Source organism: Ursus maritimus, unplaced genomic scaffold, assembly GCF_017311325.1.
Source record: "Ursus maritimus isolate PB19 unplaced genomic scaffold, ASM1731132v1 scaffold_31, whole genome shotgun sequence".
In the NCBI taxonomy this organism is placed as follows: Eukaryota; Metazoa; Chordata; class Mammalia; order Carnivora; family Ursidae; genus Ursus; species Ursus maritimus.
In genome coordinates, this window is record NW_024425675.1 from 5,591,320 (window position 1) to 5,613,177 (window position 21,858).

The window sequence follows — 21,858 nt, forward strand, 5'->3', positions numbered from 1 at the left end:
AAATAAATACATGTTTTTGCAAGAATCTTGGTTTCAACAAATTGGTAACTTTAACATTATTTAGCCCTCAACAAACAAGACAGTGAAACTTCTAGAAATGTAGTTCCAAAATAAAACAGAGATATCACAAGTCACCCGCTGTCCTCTTTTTGTAGGATGTTTGTAAGCTGTAAATGTCAATATAATCATTTTCACAAAATAAGCAACGTGCAGACACCCATCATTTCTCATTAATTAGAAAACAGTTCTTTTTCACTACTATTTAAATCTAAAATAACATACCAAAATTAATCAGATGAACAGATGTCACAGTGCAATGTGAGATGCTACCAAGTTTTCGTTATAGCTTTTGTTGAAGTAGAGCCCCTAAAGACATGCAAATACAGCTCTTTTTGTTTCTAAGTTTCTAAAACAGACATATTTTTTTAATCATATCGTATCATTTCTTAAGTAAAATTTAGAAAAGGATGTGGAATAGAAAGGTGAAATGTAGGTAAACACATTTTTCTTCTAAATTTTCAGTGCTGCCCTGTCTGGGTGACTCCACATCACCTCTGACCACTTCCTATCTGGAGTTTCCACTTCTACTTCTCTCATGTAAAGAACGCCTCCTTACTTTCTTGTGCAAATTGTACCTCTAGCTCCTTTTCCATTCCCTAGTTAACTGTGCAAAAGAGGCAACGAAATTAGCATTCATCAGAAAGCTCACGGAGGTTGTACTTCTTGTTACAACATGCTATATTCTGATTAGGAAATTTGGAGTATGTCATATTATATTAGCTTAATATGCTTCAGTTAAAGATTAAGACTCCAATAAAATACCATTTATAAATAGAAAATTTCTCCAGATTAGTCTTTATTCTACAAGAAAAGCAAAAAGTTTCTGACCATGTGTGTAGCCCACGTTACAACAGATTTCTTTGTTACCACATATGCTATGATATTCAAGGTGTAGAAAGAAAACAAATATTTACCACTGTGGATTCTTAAGTGCTCTTTTAGATGATGTTTGTATTTGAAAGCTTTTCCACATTCAGTGCACTTGAATTTACGATTACCCCCAGACTGTGTCACATGTCTCTGTAAGAAAGAATTGATATTTTAATTATAAAGCAAAAAAGCTTTGGACATAAAAGAATAGCCAATCTGCTAAAAGTAATATTTTGGTGAGTTCTGCTTCTCAAAGGCTTCAAATTGAGGCAGTCACAAAACTCTAACACTTGGAGTATTACACCAGAAAGAAAGGTGATGGTGGGATCAGAGTTTTGACGTAGAGAAAAAAATCTCCACTTGCTAGTTTAGAGTATTAGAATCATACTTTATTGAGTAATATAGTATTTAGCACAAATAAGATAACATATACTTTACTAGAAACTAGAGATTATCTCTTCTGTGGCCAGGCTTTTCCCAGTAGTTTGTTCTATCTCTTAGATGCTTGGTATTCCAAAATGTACTTTAATCTGATGAATTTAAAAAATACTTCCATCTGTTCATCCACATATGAAGTATTACAATAGCTTTCTGTCTGGTTTATCAAATTCTCACTTTTATATATTTCAAATATATTCTTCACTCTTTGATTTTTTCCAGGTCCAATTAACTTTATTTATTTACTTTTATTTATCCATCATTAAATTATTTATTATTAAAAAATGTTTTCCAGTCAAGTATAGTTGACATACGAAGTTAGTTTCAGCATAAAACACAGTGAGTCAACAATCCATATGTTACGCCATGCTCATCACAAGTGTCTACCATCTGTCACCATACAACACTATCACGATACCACTGACTACGTTCTCGATGCTGTACCTTTCATCCCCATGACTTGTTCGTTCCATAACTGGAAGCCTGGACTGCCCACTCCCCTCCACCCATTTTGCCCATCCTCCTCCTTCCCCTTTGGCAACCACCAGTATGTTCTCTGTGTTTATGAGTCTGTTTCTGGTTTTTTTTGTTGTTGTTGTTGTTGTTGTTTTTTATTAGATTAATCATACAAAAGCACTGTTTGAATTGAATTCTATCATAAACCTCATAAACCATAAATTGCTCATAAAACTCCAAAAGCTCCCCCCATTAGCCCCTGAATATAGATTCTAAGTCTATACATTCCAAGTTTACCTGAGTTTCCAGGCTGATTCTTCACCAGTTCCCTATAAGAAGTTCATGCCCCAGTCACTTCGTGAGTCTCAGTTTTTGGCACATATACTACTCTATCTCCTTGCTTTGGTTTATAACTATTTCTTATTTCTTGGCTGTATTTCCCTATAATTATGATTATTAAGATTCTAGCCATACTTCAAAGGCTTAACTCAAGCACTACTTGCTTCATGCTCAAATCTCCCTTCTTTTGTTTTTCATACAGGAAGGAAAAAGAATGAGTGCTTACTACGTATCAGGCCCTACTTCATCCAAACCCATGGCTATAAGCACCAAATATATGGTGACAACTCCCAGCGGTGTATCTCTAGACCTCTTCCCCTTAACTTCAGACTCTTACAGCCGATTGAGTCCTTGATACTGCCAGGTGGAAAGCAATGGGCATGTGAAACTGAACATGGTTAACACTGAACTCTTCGTTTCCCTTCTGAGACTCAGCTCCTCCTCTGGCGTTTCCTGCCCTTGTGAATGACACCTTCATTTACCTGATTATTGCTTAGACCCTGAACTATGGAGTAATCCTTGATTCCTCTCTTTCTTTTAACGCCCTTACTCAATCCATCAGAAAGCCATCTGAATACACTCTGCATGCAACATTCATCACTGTGTCACCAGTGATTTCAAAACCACCGCCTTTGGCCTGGATTATAGCAATAGCCTCCAAATGGTCTCCCTGCTTCCATTCTTGTCTTTCTTGATCTACTTTCTATCCAACAGCCAGTGTTTCCTTAAAAATGGTTAAAAAAAATAAAGACAAAATTCAATATCCTTCAAGGCTTCCCTGCCACACTGAAGAATAAAATTAAAAGTCTCTATCGTGGTCTATACAAGGGGGTATATCATCTGGCCCCTAATACTTCCTGGCCTCGCTTACTTTACTCCTCTTTATTCACACTGGCCTCCCTGCTATCCTTCGGGGATGCTGGGCAGGCTGCTGCCTCAAGGCCTTTTCATGTTTCCCTCTGTTCCCTTTGACTGGAACACCCTCCCCCCAGTCATCTTATGACTGGCTCCTTCCTTTCATTTGGGTCTTAGTTCAGATGTCCCATTCTTAGAATAAATTAATAATACATGGAAATTCTTACCTTTAGGTCCTGGCATGATTTTCAAACTCAAGTTTGCTGCCCCATAATCTAAATTGTTCCCAGGACATCCCGATCATATTTCCTCACATTACTGGTTCCCATATTAATCACAGCTCCTTCCTGATTTTTGTCTGATCACATACCTCATATATAAAACCTACTACCTTTCACCCATCAGAAAAATCACCACAAAATTGGCTTTCATGCTCACCACTGATCTTACGATCTGTTTCTATAATGGCATCTCTCACTTTCACCATCAGCTCTACCTGTGCTTTGCAGATTCTTTCTTTGACGGTGGGCCTTTGTAGACAAAGGATATGGGGGCAACAGGTGCAGTTTGGGTCTGCTCCCCAAATGTCACATGAATAGGCTCTTTCCCCAAGGCTTGACTATGCTGTAGTCATGTTAGGACTCTCAGATGGAAAAAGCACTCTTTTGCATTGTCCCCGATAAGACTTGTATAGGGGCAGATGGTACATAGATGGTCTTTGTCTTCAGTAATTCCTTCTCTGTATCAATTTCTTCCTTCTTTTGGTATTTTCCCCATTTCAAGCGTTCCCTCATGCACTTAACCATTAACCTATCTAAGGAAATCTTGGTCCTATACTTTCTGATTGCCATCCTCTCCCCCTTTATTTTGTGATTTTGTGAGTGTTACTGAAAAGTCCTGAGAAGAAAGGTTGACCCTCCTTGATGATCCTGTTTCTGCCATAATTTTTTGTTTGGTTTAGCCATCATCTTAGAAAGGGTCTAACTTATTCTCTACGAGATACAGGACTTATATTAGGTACATGCATAGGGCAGAGTTCTCACAGATTCGTGTTTATAGACAGTCATAATCCTTTGATATAAGAAACTGGACATGTCCCCAATAATAACACATACCCTTAAAATATACTCTGCAGCTGAATATTTATTTGACTTTTAAAGTTAGAATCATGTTGATATTATTTGATTTTTTAGAGTTGACACTTATCAGGATCTTATTTAAAAAAGGACAACTGGCAAGAGCTTCTTAGCCTTTAATCCTTAAGTATAGAACCAACAGTTCAAATATAACTTAACTTACAGAAGAATAGTCTTGGTTTATACATATAGAAATTAAGGCAAAGTGACATAGGAATAGAACAAACCATGTGAAAACTGAGTCTTCAGAATAAAAATGTTTAGAATCTAAACTTTAAATTCTTAGAGGAAGCAACTTCCTTTCCTATAGTAAACAGAACACAGTAACTTATACCGAGAATAAATAAAGTAGTCTTTGGTTCCCAGAAAATTTACTTTTATTATTATTATTTGACTTTCTTCTCAGTTTGGTCTGTACTTAGTCCTATGGTTTATGAAACTAGTATTTATTTTTCCTACACTGAGTATTTTGGTAGAATGCATTTTGAAATCTAGTTTTAAACTTAAGGGAAATATTTGTTACAGTATAAACAAAATAATTAAAACGACAAGAAAGGGATCTTACCTGAAAAAGAATTTAAAAACATCGAAAATAATGTTCACATGTACTCTGTAACTCAGAAATGACCAGATACTTCAAATAATCACTTTAATTCTTGTAAGGCTACAGATAAGACGCTCTCTGGTACATCCTATTAAGTATATTAAAACCCTTGCCTTCTATGGATGATTGATTTCACTTACTTGATCTCTTCCTGATTTATGTGATGTCATGTGACGTTCAAGTTGGGTTCTGTACGCAAAGGTGTAACTGCACAGGGAGCAACTAAAATTATCTTCATTCTTTTCATGGCGATACTTAATGTGTTCTTTCAGAGAGGTAAAGCGTTTATAGCCTCTATCACAATACGGGCAGGTGAGTAACTGGGAGAATGCATCTGGTGTTCCTGTAAAAGAAAGATCAGGTATTTTGAATTTAAAACATTCAAAACATATTACCAAAGCTACCACTGAGTCCCTATGCTTTGTGCCAGATATTTTGCCACCCACTTTATATTTGATCCTTAAACCAATACAATGATACTCATCTCTATTTTATAAGAGAGCAAACAGGAGGCTCAGAAAGGTTAAATAACTTAAAAGTCACATGGCCAGTAAATGATGAAGTCAGGATTCAAACATGTGCTGTCTGACTTCAAAGTCCCCTATCTTTTCCACTAAACCACAAATCTTCCCTTCTTTTTATATGGTTAATTAGACAAAGAAAATAAAGATAGAATTAAAATATGCATTACATTTGTAAATATATACATATTGAAGGGGACTTGTACACCATAATAGAATCTTTCTATTGGTAACAATGTATCATTATTTATTCAATGCTCATTCTTTCTAATTTGGAAATGACACTAAAGTTATTGTCATTAGATAGTAAGTAGTATATAATTAGACTATGTTTTCAAGCCACCCCTGCAGGTAGGTGTAGCCATATGACAGAGTTCGGACCACAAGAAAAGAAAGGAGCCAAATCTAGGTCTGGCCCACAAAGGCCTCCCACGCATACTTCTTTATGTTCTTTCTCTTACCGAAATACGTGGATACATTTTCTGTAGAATTTTATATGGATAAATATAGGATAGCATTCAGAAAATAAAGGCAATATGGAAAAACTAGAATTCACTGAGTGAACCATATATATATTTTTAAGATTTATTTATTTGAGAGAGAGGGGCGTGTGAGTGAGGGGAAGGGCAAAGGCAGAGAATCTTCAAGCAGACTCCCTGCTGAGCACCGAGCCTGCCATGTGGCTTGACATAGGGCTTGATCCCAGGGCCCATGAGATCATGACCTGAGCTGAAACCAAGAGTTGGACATTTAACTGATTGAGCCACCCAGGTGCCCCTGAATGGACCATATTTTTACATATGGAACCGTCTAAGCCTGACAATCCTAAAACATACTATTTTGCCAATTAATATTATTTAACTAAGAGTGGTTTTCCATATTTGATTTGTTTCTTTAAAAAAAAAAGTTCCTAAAAGATAATTTATTATAAATCATATCTCTACCTTCATTTTGAATTTACTGAAAAAGACTACCAAAGAAAATCTTATTATAACCTCAAAATCCTTCATAAACATATATTACCTTTATTGAAATTCCAAGTCCATATAAATTAAAAGTCTTGCTCAAGAACCAGCCTGCATGTAATAGACTGAGGACCTGACCCCACATAATTTGTTAATTATGTTAAAATATGTATCACATACATGCATAAAATCCAACCACCAAATCCCCCAAAGTTTATGATGATATCTTTATTATCATCATATATCGAGGCAATTGGAATCAGAGAATTTTTTGTTGGTGATGTCTCTAAAATGTCCTACTTCTGTGGGGGGTAGATTAGCCACATGAAATTGTTTTGGAAATCATGCTATGTTTGGTCCAGTATTAATTTCCTATTTGTATAGGCAGGTAGGAAATCAACATTTGGGACATTCTCCTTGCCAGAGAACCTAATCCATCCTATTGATTTTAGCTGGTTACAAGGGCAAAAGTCCAAGTCAGCCATTTCAGGTGCTTTATTATTGGCACCACAATCACTATGTGATTTCCATTACTTAAGCTGCTTATAATCCATAGCGTAATACAGCTGTCTGTTCTCATTATGTTCTATTTTCTTCTTTGCTTTCATCATTAATAAACGAAATACTAATAATTCTGAAAAATGGCAGGGTGCTCATGATATTTTACCAGCAAGTTATTATTTTCATAAATCAATATCTATTGAATTTCTCACACAAGAGATACGAATTTATTCTTTTAGGATACTAGCATAAAACAACGAAAAGTAAACCTGAATATTTGACATAATTAGCAAATTATAGAATGAACAGGCTTGAAAGTTAAATGAAAATTTTTGTTTCTATTTTTGAAATATATTGGATGTTTGCTTTTTAAAAAGAATCACTTTTTTAGCAAAGAAGGCTCGTCATGTAAGGAAAAAATTTTTCTTTTTAGAATTCTTACAATAAACTTAAGGTAGTGATTGAAGACTACTAAAAAATCCAACTTATGTCTGATTACTTTTTGAGCTATCTATAATTTCCTTATAGATCTGTGACTATGAACATGCTTATTTAAAAAAAACTAATTTTTGTATCCTGAACTTCCTTTGCTGGGTAGCATGACGTTTCAGACTGATAGTAGTACTTGATATAAAACTTTTGAAAAATCTTCTTTACTTGTGCCCCACTGATTCAGAGTTTGTGATACTTCAACCTGCTCGAGTAAAGTTTGCCCTTTCACAATTTATGAAGTGTAGGAGAGCATGTTGAGTCCACTCAAACTTAAAAAACTAAGGGCTTCTGAGGATAATTGGATCTAGTGGTGTGACAGAACACCTACTGTGAAATGCTTTATTAGCTGTATACCTGGAAGTAATGACTGCCTGAATTCAAGGACTACCTAAGACAGATTCTAGAATTCAAATGTTTTACTGATTCAGAATGATTAGGGCCCCAAGTTTTACGGGATTTTACTGTGTTGATTAGTAACAATGGGCTTTACAAAGTTTAACCTTATTTGGTCTGTGCAATGAAACATTTTTTTAGTTCTAATTATTTTCTTTCATAAGGCTTCTTGAAAAACTTTTTGTTACATAAAACATTTACATATATATACATATATATTAAACTTTTGAAAATTTCTTTTCATGTTTATTGTAACCTATTGCTTCTTCATGTGAAATGTTAACAAATTTTCTTTAAGGAAAAAAAACTGGGGCGCCTGGGTGGCTCAGTCGGTTAAGTGTCCAACTCTTGGTTTCAGCTCAGGTCATGATCTCAGGATCGCAAGTTCAAGCCCTGTGGCAGGCTCTGCACTCAGAGCACACTCTGCTTGGGATTCTTTCTTCCTCCCTCTGCCCCTCCCCCTGCTCTCTCTCTCAACTAAATAAATACATATTAAAAAAAGAAAAAAAGAAAAAAACCCTGAGAAATCAAAGTAGAAATGGTAGGGCCCTACAGGATTATAGTGCCTATAACTATAGACTTTCCAAATATGCAAATAGATCAACACAGCACTATTCATAAAGCTGTAATGCAGTGTCCCCAGGGGCAATAATCCATAGTCTTCAAAAATGTGTCCTTTTGGCATACTGGAGGAATCAGTTCTAGAATGTCCTTCTTCTATTTCTTTTGTCACTCATTTAGTTACAGAAAATCCTATCTATTCTGAGGTGAAACTTCTATTTCTGCTTTTTCATAGCTGATTCCTGATTTAAGGAAAGTACAGTTGACTCTTTGCAACAGCATCTATTTTCTTCTTTCTTCTCAATTGCCTTTAAAAATTTAAAAGTTGCTTGATACAATAACATTTATTTAGCAGCAAAAAAGTTGAAATGCTTATGTATAACTCTAACAAGACATGAGTAAGATTTACACGAGAAAAACTATAAAACTCTAATGAACAAAGTCAAAGAACTAAATAAATGGAGATACAGTCAATGTTTCAGGATAGGAAGACTTAATATTGTCAAGATGCCAATTCTTCCCAACTTGATTCAATGGAATTCCAACTCAAATCTGGAGAGTCCTTTGATGGATATTGATAACTATTCTAAAGTTTATATGGAGAGGCAAAAGACCCATAATAGCTAACATAATATGGAAGGTGAAAAATAAAGCTGGAGGACTGACACTACCTGACTTTAAGACTTACTATAAAGCTACAGTAGTCAAAACAGTGTGGTATTGGTGTGAGAATACAGAAATGGACCAGTGGAACCAGACAGCCAGAAATATCCTCATAAATCTAGTCAACTGGTCTTTGACAAAGGAGCAGAGGCAGTACAATGGAGTGAAGATAGTCTTTTCAACAAATAGTAATGGAACGGGAAACAAAAGCAAAAATGAACTACTGGGACTTCATCAGGATAAAAAGCTTCTGCACAGCAAAGGAAACAATCAACAAAACTAAAAGGCAACCTACAGAATGAGAAAAGATATTCGCAAATGACATATCAGATAAAGGGCTAGTAAGCAAAATCTATAAAGAACTTACCAAATGAATATCTAAAAAACAAAAAATCTGGTCAAGAAATGGGCAGAAGGCATGAACAGACATTTCTCCAAAGAAGACATACAAATGGCCAATACACATATGAAAAAATGCTCCATATCACTTGGCATCAGGGAAATACAAATAAAAACCACAATGAGATACCACCTCACACTGGTGAGAATGGCTAAAATTAACAACTCAGGAAACAACAAATGTTGGCAAGGATGTGGAGAAAAGGGAACCCTCTTACACTGTTGGTGGGAATGCAAACTGGTGCAGCCACTCTGGAAAACAGTATGGAGTTTCCTCAAAAAGTTAAAAGTAGAACTACCCTATGACCCAGCAATTGCACTACTAGGCATTTATCCAAAGACACAACAATAGTGATTTGAAGGGGAACATGCACCCCAATGTTTATAGCAACAATGTCCCCAAGAGCCAAACTATGGAAAGAGCCCAGATGTCTATCGATAGATGAATGGATAAAGAAGATATGAGGTGTGTGTATATATATACATGTGTGTGTGTGTGTGTGTATACATATGTGTATGTATATATACATAATGGATTATTACTCAGCCATCAAAAAGAATGAAATCTTGCCATTTGCAATGATGTGGGTGGAACTAGAGGGTATTATGTTAAACGAAATAAGTCAGAGAAAGACAAATATCATATGATTTCATGCATATGTGGAATTTAAGAAACAAAACAGATGAACATAGGGAGGGGAAGGAAAAATAAAATAAGATAGAAACAGTGAGGGAGGCAAACTATAAGAGTCTCTTAGCCCTAGAAACAAACATAGGAGGTTGCTGGAGGAGAGGTGGGTGGGGGGGATGGGGTAACTGGGTGATGGGCATTAAGGAAGGCACTTGATGTAATGAACACTGGGTGTTATATGCAACTGATGAATCACTAAATTCTATCCCTGAAACTAATAATACATTATATGTTAACTAAAATGAATTTAAATACAAAATAAGAGAAATAGTAATAGAACAACTGAACATTCAGGACATGCATAAAAATGAATCTAGACACACACCTTATACCCTTCACAAGAATTAACTCAAAATGGATCACAAACCTAACTGTAAAGTGCGAAACTATAAAGCTCCTAGAAGATAACAGAGCAAAACCTAGACGACCCAGGGTATGACGATGCCTTTTTTAGATACAACACCAAAGGCATGATCCATGAAAGAAAGAATTGACAAGCTGGACTTCATTAAAATGAAAACTTTTGTTCTGTGAAAGATGATCTCAAGAGAATTAGAAGACAAGTCACAGACTGGGAAAAATATTTGCAAAAGACACACCAGATAAAGGACTATTATCTAAAATATGCAAAGGACTCTTAAAACTCAACAATAAAAAAATCAATAACTTGATTAAAAAATAGTCCAAAGACCTTAGCAGATAACACAGCTGGCAAATAAAGATGCTCCACATCATACGTCATCAGGGAAATGCAGATTAAAACAAGATACCACCACGCACCTATCAGAACGGCCAAAATCCAGAACACTGACACCACAAAATGCTGGTGAGGATGTGGAGCAACAGGAACTCACACTGCTGGTGGAAATGCAAAGCGGTACAGCCTCTTTGGAAGACAGTCTGGCAGTTTCTTACAAAAGTAAACATACTCTTACTAGAGGATCCAGCATATGCACTTCTTGGTATTTACCCAAAGGTGTTGGAAAACTTGGGTCTACACAAAAATCTGCACATGGATGTGTATAGCAACTTTATTCATAATTACCAGAACTTGGAAGTGACCAAGGTGTCCTTCAGTAGGTGAATGGGTAAATAAACTATGGTATATCCAGACAACAGGATATTATTCAGCACTTAAAAGAAATGAGCTATCAAACCATGCAAATACATGGAGGAATCTTAAATACATATTACTAAGTGAAAAAATCCAAATTATAAGGTTACATGCTATATAATTCCGACTATATGACATTCTGGAAAAGGCAGAACTATGGAGACAAAAAAAGATCTGTGGTTTCCAGGGGTGCGGGGAGGTGGGGAAACATGAATGAATAGGCAAAGCATAGAGGATTTTTAGGGCAATGAAAATACTCTATGAGATATTATAATGATGGATACATGTCATTACATATTTGTCCAAACCCACAGAATGTATAACACCAAGAATGAACCCTAAGGTAGATTATGGACTTTGGGTGTTTATGATGTATCAATGTAGGTTCATCCTTGGTAAAAAAAAAAAAAAAAGTACCATTCTGGTGAATTATGTTGATAATGGGAGAAGCTATGCACTTTGGGGGGCAAGAGGTACATGGGAAATACTTGTACTTCTGTCTCACGTTTTTTGGTAAGCTTTAGGCTTCTCTAAAAATGTCTTTTTAAAAAGTTGATTATTTATTTATTTAAACGATTTTAATTGATTAATTAATTAATTAATTTGGCAGAGAGAGAGAGAGAGAGAGAGAGAGAGACAGCACAAGCAGGCAGAGCAGCAGGCACAGGGAGGGGGAGAAGCAGGCTCCCCGCTAAGCAGAGAGCCCGATGTGGGGCTCAATTCCAGGACCCTGGGGTCACAACCTGAGTCGAAGGTGACACTTCACTGACTGAGCCACCCAGGCGCCCCAAAAAAGTTGATTATTTAAATGTTAAGTTAAATCTATCCATTAAACTGGGAACCTTGGAAAAAAATCAAACCAGATTTAGGATCTTAATGCTTTAAATATCCTTAAACATTCCAAGTGACTTCTTAGTTCTTGGTGCACGTCTTGCATAAAATTTCTTACAGGAATATTTTCATCGATTGTCATCTGTTTCTAGCATGGCAGGAGGGAACAGTAGCCTGTTTCCTTTCAGGAGAGTATGAACATATTAGAACTGCGTTTTACAACTCTTCATATACTCGCTGTTCATATCAGAATAGACTAGAGCAAATATAAAAAACCTCATTTGTCTCCAAATCAGTATGTTTTGAACCAGACGATCATATTTTGCTTGCCAGAATGGTGGAAAAAAATCAAGAGACAGTTAAAGGTCATCCTAGCTCCCATTTCTACTCCTTGCTGCTATGTGAGTGAATGGAAATCAACGTCCAGGCATTGTTCTAAGCATTCACTGCAATGGCCTTACCATGATACACAGGAAATGCCACAAATTGAATACTACACTGTTATCATAAACATTTTCCTTTCACTAAAGAGATTATTCTCTATGGGCACCTGCCATAGATGTTAGATTTCAGAAATGTTCCCTACAGTAAAGTAGGTTTCCATCGTACAGCAATGGAAATAATCAGCCTGTAAAGATGAAAACAAAGACAGCTGTGAAGCCCCACTTACCACTGTCATCGTGACCACTGGCTTCGGGGGTGCCCTGCCTCTGGTCCTCTTCAGGTGCCTCAGGGTAAATGACAGCAGTGTCTTGTTGTTGCAGGAGCTCTTCAACGTTAGGATCATGGTTTTGTTCATTTTCTGCATCTGAGTCACATTCATCATCTTTTACTGAAAGAAATGCATACTTTATAGAAAGCAGTTTCATCACCACGCTGTTACGAAGTTTTTCTAAATAAGAACTTATTTACCTTAAGAGAATACACTATTGTTCTTGAATTTGTAGGAAATATTTACTGAAAATTAAAAACAAAATTCACTCATTCTGTTGTGCACTACTAAGAAGTCTTTTAGAAAGTATTATAGAAGTCTTAAAATTTTCACAATATCCCTTTTAAACTTCAGAGTGTACTTCTAGGCTGACTGATAAGCAAGACACAGACAAGGTTATATACTTGACTGAATTCTTAATTTCTCAATCAAGGATAAAGCAAGGAAAAAAGGAAAAAACCTTAGTCCCTCCTAGTAACCTATTGGATATTTACTTAGAATTGTAGCTTAAATCTCAATCATTCTCAATTTAAACCACTTTGGAGTTCAGTGCGGTTATGTGATTTCTTAGGAAACAGTGTTAATAGTTATCTGTAGTTGGAAATATTTCTAGTAAGGGTCAGGAGTATCAGACCCATAAAATTGCTTCTTATCTCCTCTAGCATTCGTATATAAACAAGGCTACTCTTCCTTTATTTCGCTTCAATAAATGTTTAACGGTGGGCTGAGGGCAGAGGCATTTTTTTCCTTTGGTTAGAAAGGTTCAAGAGATAACGGAACGCTTTCACTTTGGGAAAGTAACCCAGAGTGCTGCTGAGTTTCTAAAGCAGTATTTCTGCACTATGTTTCCCTCCATTTCCTCCACTGGCTCCAGAGGACAGTGTTTACTCCATGCTGGTGGGAACTGTAATGGGTTGTATGGCTCCCAGGTGTCTCATGGCTGACTCCTTTATACACTTCGGGCTGAACTCTCAGTTCTGAATCTGTAAAACCGCACTTCCCAGCAGTCTAAAATTGGGCCAGATTAAAATGCCGAGGCAGGGGGCATGTTTTTTGTGTAACAGTTATTGAAACAATCTTGCTAAATCTCCTGCACAGCGTAGTAAGTGACCTCCTCAGGGCAGCTGCTGTTTAAAACCTTAAAGCCAATAGCATAATAATAATGGTGACCCATCATTTCCCCTTCCTTTTTAATATAGCCAATATCTATCAATTATGTAGCAATGGGTTACTGGATCCAGGGGTAAGTTGAAGACTCTTTAAGAGGTAAGTTGGTACTGTGGGTTTTAAGGGAGTCTGTTTTCAAATCCTCACCTTCTTTGTACATTCTTTCTTAGAATCTGGGAGACTGTCTCTACTCTCCCCTTTCCAAACTTAAAAGGAAGAAGAGAAGTGGTGCCTGGGTGGCTCAGTGGGTTAAGCATCTGACTCTTGATTTTGGCTCAGGTCATGATCACAGAGTTGTGAGACTGAGCCCTTCATCTGGCTCTGTGCTCACCTGGGAGTCTGCTTTCCCTCTTCCTCTGCTTCCCCCAACCCACCCGTGTTCACACTGGCTCTCTCTCTCTCTCTCTCAATAAATAAATAAATAAATAAATAAATAAATAAATAAATAAATAAAATCCTTAAAAAAAAAAAGTTAGAAGATGGACGCCTGGGTGGTTCAGTTGGTTAAGTGTTTGCCTTCTGCTCAGGTCATGATCTCATGGTCCTGGCAACGAGTTCCCCTTGGGCTTCCTGCTCAGTGAGGGGTCTGCTTCTCTCTCTGCCCCAGCCCTGCTCCCTCTCAAATAAATAAATAAAATCTTAAAAAAAAAAAAGGAAGAAGAGAAAAAGGCATATCCCAGTACATTAATATGGCGCATCGCCTTGGAGTTGCCAAAGGAAAATATTCAAAATACTGATTGGGGAAAACATTCTTTCCTTCTTTCCTTCCTCCCTCCCTCCCTTTCTTTTTTTTAGCATAGCTTCATTTTTATTTTAAAGATTTATTTATTTATTTGAGAGAGAGAGCAAGAGAGAAGGAGGAGGGGGAGGGGCAGAGAGAGAGAAGCAGACTCCCGGCTCAGCCGGCTCAGCAGGGAGCCCACCGCCGGGGAGGGCGTGTTGATCCCAGGACTCCAGGATGGTGACCTGAACTGAAGGCTTAACTGACTGAGCCACCCAGGCACCCTGCGAAAACTTTCTTATTGATTAATCAGGACAACATAAAACCACCACAGGCCTTCCAGTTTTTCCTGTTTACATGGATTTCTATTGGGTCATGATCTCAGGGTCCTGGGATTAAGTCCCGCCTCAGGCTCCCTGCTCAGTGGGGAGCTGCTTCTCCCTCTGCCTCACCCCTCCCTTGCTCATGCTCTCTCTCTCTCAAATAAATAAAATCTTTAAAAAAAAAAATAAGTAACATTAAACTATTGATAAACGAACTAATTGAAGGAATACTTCAGTTCCTTCAATCTCATTTCCAGCAAAAATTTTTTTTGTAATAATTATTTGTTTAAATTTGTAATGTATTTATGTTGTGATCAACTGCGTAGTACTGAAAATTATATGATAAATCAATCCATAAATTAAAAAACATCTTAAGAGCCTTGTCCCTAGAAATTAAAAAGAAACATAAATTTTAATTTATATACATGTTTTTCTTATAAAGAAGTGGATAACTGATCAGAAATACCTTCAAACAGGGACTATATACACTGCTAGCATTGAGTTCTATTGGTTATGTAGAATAGAAATATGAGTTCAAGAAGTAAACATTATGATATAACATTTCTGACTCATAAAGAAGAGCTTATTCATATTTTAAAAAATTGAATGATGGGCAGGTATTAAATTGTTATAGATTTACATACAAGAGTGATGTTAAAAATGTCATTTTTATTTTTTATTTATTTTTTTAAAAGATTTTATTTATTTGAGAGAGAGAGAGAGAGAGAGAGAGTGGGCATGCGCACATGTGTGCGCATAAGCAGGGGAAGGGCAGAGGGAGAGGGAGAAGCAGCCTCCCTGCTGAGCAGGAAGACCCACTTGGTACTCGATCCCAGGACACTGGGATCATGACCTGAGCTGAAGGCAGACACTTAACCAACTAAGCCCCTAGCAATGTCATTTTCAATGTGCCAGAAATTAGATTGTAACTTCTTACACTAAAGATGAAAAATTTTAAATGTACATTAAGGAATATGTGGGACAGTACATAATCAGTTTACATAATATAAAATTTAGAGGATAATAACAGTACCTCTTAAGGGTATTTGTGAGAATTAAATTATTACTATTAGATTAGATGATTTGGTATTAGGTGTGGTATCAAATTCTGGGCTCTTTCCAACTAAACTACCCTGTCTTCACGAACCTGCATCTAAGCCAAAACAACTTTAAGCTGAGACCAGCAATTCTGCAGTTTTACCTGTAAATTTAAAGTGCTGGGAAGTGCACATTGTAAAAAGGTCAATTATAAAGCAAAATTTCTAGTCTTAAGACTGATAAACTTACATATTTAAATAATAGAGAGATGAGCAAATACATAGAAACATAATAATAATTTGGCTTTCTTCAGGTATGGCAAAACTCAGAGCTGTCAAATATAAAATTATTTTGGACCACGGGCCTATATGACCATTACCATTTGCCAAAGAATTATCGGGTTATAATCACAGATTAGAGAGAGCAAGGAGAGAGAGAGGCAAACATTTAATATAAAGATTAAAAATTATTTAGCTATATTTTATTTCCACTAGAATCATGACCTGAGCCACTCTTCTATGTGAAATCCACAACAATTTAATACCCGCTCATCATCCAACTTTTAAGAATATGAATAAGCTCTTCTTTATGAGTCAGAAATGTTATAGCATAATGTTTACTCCTTGAACTCATAGTCTTATTCTACATAACCAGTAGAATTGGATGCTAACAGAGTATATATTTCCTGTTTGAAGGTATTTTCTGATCAGCTGTCCTTAGGCTCCTTCCTATCTTTATCTTCTATTTTTCAAACTTTGTAAAGCTATTAACTATATAAACAAAAAAGGGATGCTTAGAAGGAACAACGGATGTTTTGGGTAAATTTTTCACTCTCTGAATACTAAGCTGAGACTACAGTTCTCTTAACTTCATGAATTGCAAAAGGAAGTCAGCTGAAGAAAGGATCTGACAAAGTTCTGAACTAATGATGGTGACCTTTGTACAATGTTTTTGTTTACTTTGTCAGCACATTATTCCCTAGAAGTCAAGGAAGTAGCAAAAGCAAAGGCAAAACATAATTTTTAAGTTTAAATGCTTAAAAGCCTCGACCATCCAATTTCTATCCTTCTTCCCTTGAAACTACACTTATCAGGGCTTTATTAAATGTTTGCTTACTCCTAACTTCCCATGTTCCAGGGAAATAGTGCAGCAGGGATCATCTTCCACTGGGCGGGGGGCGGGGGGGGGACCTCAGATTTCAGCAACAATTTAAGTTAATACAGGGTTACTTTACATTCCAGATGTGATTTTTTGGGGGGAGGGGTGGTTAAGGGAATGTATATACTACTCAGTACTAAATGAAAGAATTTATTTTTGTAGTGAAGAGCAAAGCGTGAGGTAAAATACTAACACTTGGAATTGTGAATTTTTTTTTTTTGGATAGCATTTTGCCTAAAAGGGCAAATAATCTTCTGTAACCCTGGTAATGTAAATCATCTAATTTTAATGTTAGGTAAAAGAGTTAATAAACAGCATTCTTTTGTGTTTATTATATTTTGCTAATAACAAATAGAGTGTTTAAATATTTTATATAATGTGTAAGTTAGCATGACAAATAGTTGATAACAACATATTTGAATACATTATTCATGCAAGTTAAACACAACCAAGTTAAAGGCAGAATATAAAATCTTGGGCAGCAGGTACCATAAATCATCACATACCCCATTATTATTTAATTAATTTGGAATGCATCTTTAAGAACTGACTGACAAGTATGGGAGTGTTTGTTTATATTATAGATGAAAATCTATTTTTGACATATTACTATGAAATATACTCATCTTACATAATGAAAGATAACTTATGGGCTCTATGGAGTATTCCTAAAATGCACTGCAGAGAAAAGAAAAAACTGCAAGTGTTCAACCAAAAAAAAGAAGAAAAAACAGAAAATTTAATTAAAATGATATGACAAATTTCTAATTTATGATTGACTATACAAAATACAATCATACTACTTGGAAGTATAGTATTTTGAGGAAATGTTTTAATAACTTGGAATCCGTCTTTGAAGTTTTCATTCTAAGAGTTCTGGCTGACTTATGTGACACAGTAAGTGCCTGGTGTTATTATATGTAAGATCTTGACTTAAATTTTCCACTTATTCTTCTGCTTCTTAAATCTGATTTGAATCCATTATAGAGGAATAGCCTTAAGTCTCAGGGAGTATGTACTTTTAGTCACCTAGAAGCAAATTTCCTTGTTTACTATAATTTAACTTCATCTTAGCCTTTTTCAAAACCACAGAAATTACAAGAAAAAATTCTGATTTTCTTGTTTGCTGTGACATGTTCACTCAGCTCATCAATATTCATGATTTTCATTTGGTTTATAGATAACTCATGATATTTGCTTATTCTTCCCCCTTCTGCTTTCTGTCTTGTGGGCAACTCAATGCAGATCTTGGTAACTAATAATGAAACTCAAAATAGTTAAATCTGTATTTCTATAGCTTTGGTAAAAAATTTGATATAAATTCAAATCATCATTTAAATACTTATTTTTTGGATTATCTGTAGATTGTACTTGTCATCCTTATGGAATGGAAAATATGCTGTGTTAGATGAATCTGCAGATTTACGCTGTATTTAAAGAATATAAATTTCTAACTTTTCGTATCGTGCCCTATATGCCTCAGTACTGAAACACTGAAGGAGGTCAAGATAAAAGAGGAGGAAACAGACTGAATTCATGACTCACAAATGCAAAAACCAGTGACACAAAAGACCTCTTTCAAAGGCTACAGTATGAAAGAAAATGGCCAAAGCCTACCTGCACATCCCGCTTCATCTGCCTGAGCTTCAGGCCCCAGGATTTCTTGTCCTTCCTTTCCTGCTAAATTCAAAGAACAAAGGATTAAAATAGATCCATGTGGCACAAACATTTTTAACATCTAGAAATCTGAAAAGGAACTTTTAGATTATATTTAATTTGGATTTTTTTCCCTTTTAGAAGTAATGTGCGCTTGAAAAGAGAACTTTCTAAAAGAGATTAAGCAGATAGTTTTACCAGACTCACAAAGGTACCTTAGAGAAGCAAAATTAGTGAAGATTTGTACATAATCCTAGAATTATACGTACATTAGAATTACACGCAATACTGGAATTTTAGTGTTTTTTTGGGAGAGGAGTTCTGCCTCTAGGTAGCAGGATTCCTTCTTTTTTTTAAATTTCTTCTGCAAAGTACAAGTTTCTACGTTTTAGGCACTGTGCTAGATGCTTTATAAACTGATTTCCTTTAACCTTCATAACTACCTATTTTATAAGTTAAAAAAAAAAGAACCAAAACTTGAGGCTTGAAGAGGTTAAATAGCCCAAGGACATACTGCTATTAGGTGACAGAAGTGGAATTTGAATTCAGGTCTGAATGGCTGTAAAACCTACTTCCCGCTCCGCCCTTGCCTGTACGACCAGAGGACCAGACAACTCACCAAAGAGAAGACTGTACTAAACTTCACTGTGTCCAGAGTAAACAGCTAGGGCACGATATTTTCTCTTTCACTCTATTCATTATTCTAACTACTTATAAATCATCATAATAATAGTACTGGTAAACATTTTTAGATGTCATTTGTCCTCCTTGGCCACCTAGGTTTATAGTGAGTTGAGTGTAGTATTCTATACAGAATAAGATCAGAGTAAATAGGCATATTAGTGTAGCAAGGAGAAAGTATGTTTTGTATATTCAGGCACGTTTTATTTATTATAATAGTTTATTATGGACATGTCTGCATATAAAAAACAGGAAGGAGTTACAAACTGCTTTTAAAAAAACTCGCAGCAGAGGATACATCATTATGATCAGAGTACTTTATAAGTCAGGCTAAAACATCCCATCATGTGGTTAATCTACACCCCAATCAAATGCCATTGAATATGCCAGTCAAAAATCTTGATTTAGATTTCCCGAGTTTGATAACTGAATTGAGAAACAGAGCAGTAATCAAGAGAAATCTCTGCTCACATGAAAGCGCGCATTTCTGTAAGCACCTTGGATTATCAGGCGGATTTATTCAGCAGATCTTCTTTACTCATTAGCCTTTATATTAGTACGTAAAGATGATCACTAGGTGAAAATAGTTGAAATATGCCTAAACCTTTTTAGATCAGCATAAAAAACACTGTCTAAAGTAGGTAATCAAGAGATTAATGTCTGATAAATAATTCTCATTTTATATTTGCCATCAGCAAAATGACAATTAAAAAACCCTTGCTAAACTGTTTATAATATAGTAGGACGAACACCAGTGTTGGATAAATGTTTGCAAATCTTTAACATCTTTTTTTTCCTCTCTCTAAAGCATCTAGTTAAATTAAAATAATAATAAACAGTATGACAGCTGGATAATTATAGAATAGTAATATAGTTATTGACTATTGATCGATCTATGCTCTTTATTTCTCCTCAAATGAAAATTAAGACAGCCAGAGTTACTAAGATGAAAGATGACAGTGATATTAAAAGTTATGATATTTTGGACAATACTAAATTTTTTGCTTATAGTTATTATAGCTAATTAAAAATCTGTCTGCAATTCAATTAAATGATTTCTTCATTTCTGCTCAGGATAAAATCTAAGTATTTAACGTACTTCAGAATTTGGTCCCAGACTTCTCTACTGTGATTTAAAAATTGGAAGTCTCCATTCTTTCCCTCAACACTGGGGCTGGAATTTTGGTTCAACAAGTAAAATCATATTGCCTAATGAAAACAGAAAATATCCTAATGCTGGTCTGCAGCATGAACAAACTTCTTTCACTCCAGACTGCTGCCAGGAACAGTCTCCTTCCTGCTTCATCCATGGACCAGCATGAGGGTGTACTGGAACAGTACTGAGGTGTACTGTTTTTTTCTCTCTTATATCCCCTAGTTCTATATATATGCATATATTTTTGGTGTAACTGTCCATCAAAGTCACAGTAAATGCAACTCACAGTCTCCACGAATACCTGTTAACTTAAACAAAGGTAAAAAAAATACATAACTGAGGTCAGATTTGGTTAAGATGAAATGAACACAAATCACCCTGTGTGTTCCACTGAATGAAGCTAAAAAAACCTGGGGAGAATTCGCGGAGGAATTATTTGAAGGCTCTACAAGTTAAATCATAGCAGGAAGAATGGGGAAGAAAACACGACAAGAATTCAAAGTACCACTGAATCACTGAGGAGTAATTTCTCCTACCCCCTGGCCTGGACTGAAGGCAGCCTAGATTTAGAAGTGGGCACTGGGGCATGGCAGAGAAAAACTCTAGGAAGAACCCTCTAGTTTAGGCTCATGGGATAAGAAAGGGCTCAAAGAAGGGAGAAATTATTTTTTCCCCTCAATTCTGTTGTGTCCTAGTCCCTAGATTACCGCAAGGTAGTGGTTGAGATCATGGTGACAGCAAGAACGTAAAGATGCTTAAAATGCCAAGAAAGGGGAACCTTCTTATCCACTCAGAGGAGCAGTGTCCCCAAGAGATGGTACAAACTTCCATCAAGTTCTTTCTCCCCATCTTCTTGCAGCTCTTCTTCCTGCAGGCATAGTTTTGGGAAGTATGTGGCGAAGTATGACAAAGGAAGTCCCAGATTTTTGGATAGAGAACTAACAAGGGAAGTCCCAGGGAAGTGAAAGTACTAGGGAGATCATGGAAAGGGAGGAGCGCAGGAAAGCAACCTATATAACCTTTGTATAAAGCTGCTTGTGAAATCCTGGGCTCATATCCAACTTCCCATGTGTGGATCTGACCAGGCTTTGAGAACTGAAGTAAGGATAAGACCACTAATCATGTCCCAGAATGGCCACTATAGGGCACAGATCCAAAGAGAATTGTAAAGGCTTTGACAACTAAACTGATATTGGAAACATAACCCAAAGAAAGTTATTTAGAACATACAGCCTGATAGAACTGGATAAGTCGCCTGCTAAACCAAAAATATCAAGATGCTCCACAGGTTTTAAATAAGACCAAGAGTCTCATAAGATAATATTCAAAATGTCCAGGATACAATCCAAAATTACTT

At 36.1% G+C, this 21,858-nt stretch overlaps 1 protein-coding gene across 2 annotated transcripts in view; it reads right to left on the reverse strand.

The window, feature by feature from the left end:
- Positions 1-21,858, reverse strand: part of ZEB1 (zinc finger E-box binding homeobox 1) — a 179,020-nt gene that overhangs the window by 12,214 nt on the left and 144,948 nt on the right. Inside the window, exons 3-6 of one of the 2 annotated variants that reach the window (XM_040645279.1) lie at positions 18,626-18,685; positions 12,560-12,721; positions 4,899-5,101; positions 975-1,080 (exon numbers count right to left, since the gene is read on the reverse strand). In XM_040645279.1, the coding sequence (XP_040501213.1) occupies positions 975-1,080; positions 4,899-5,101; positions 12,560-12,721; positions 18,626-18,685 (531 nt within the window). Of the gene's footprint in view, positions 1-974; positions 1,081-4,898; positions 5,102-12,559; positions 12,722-18,625; positions 18,689-21,858 lie in introns of both variants that reach the window. The other variant, XM_040645278.1, reaches the window with a different exon arrangement.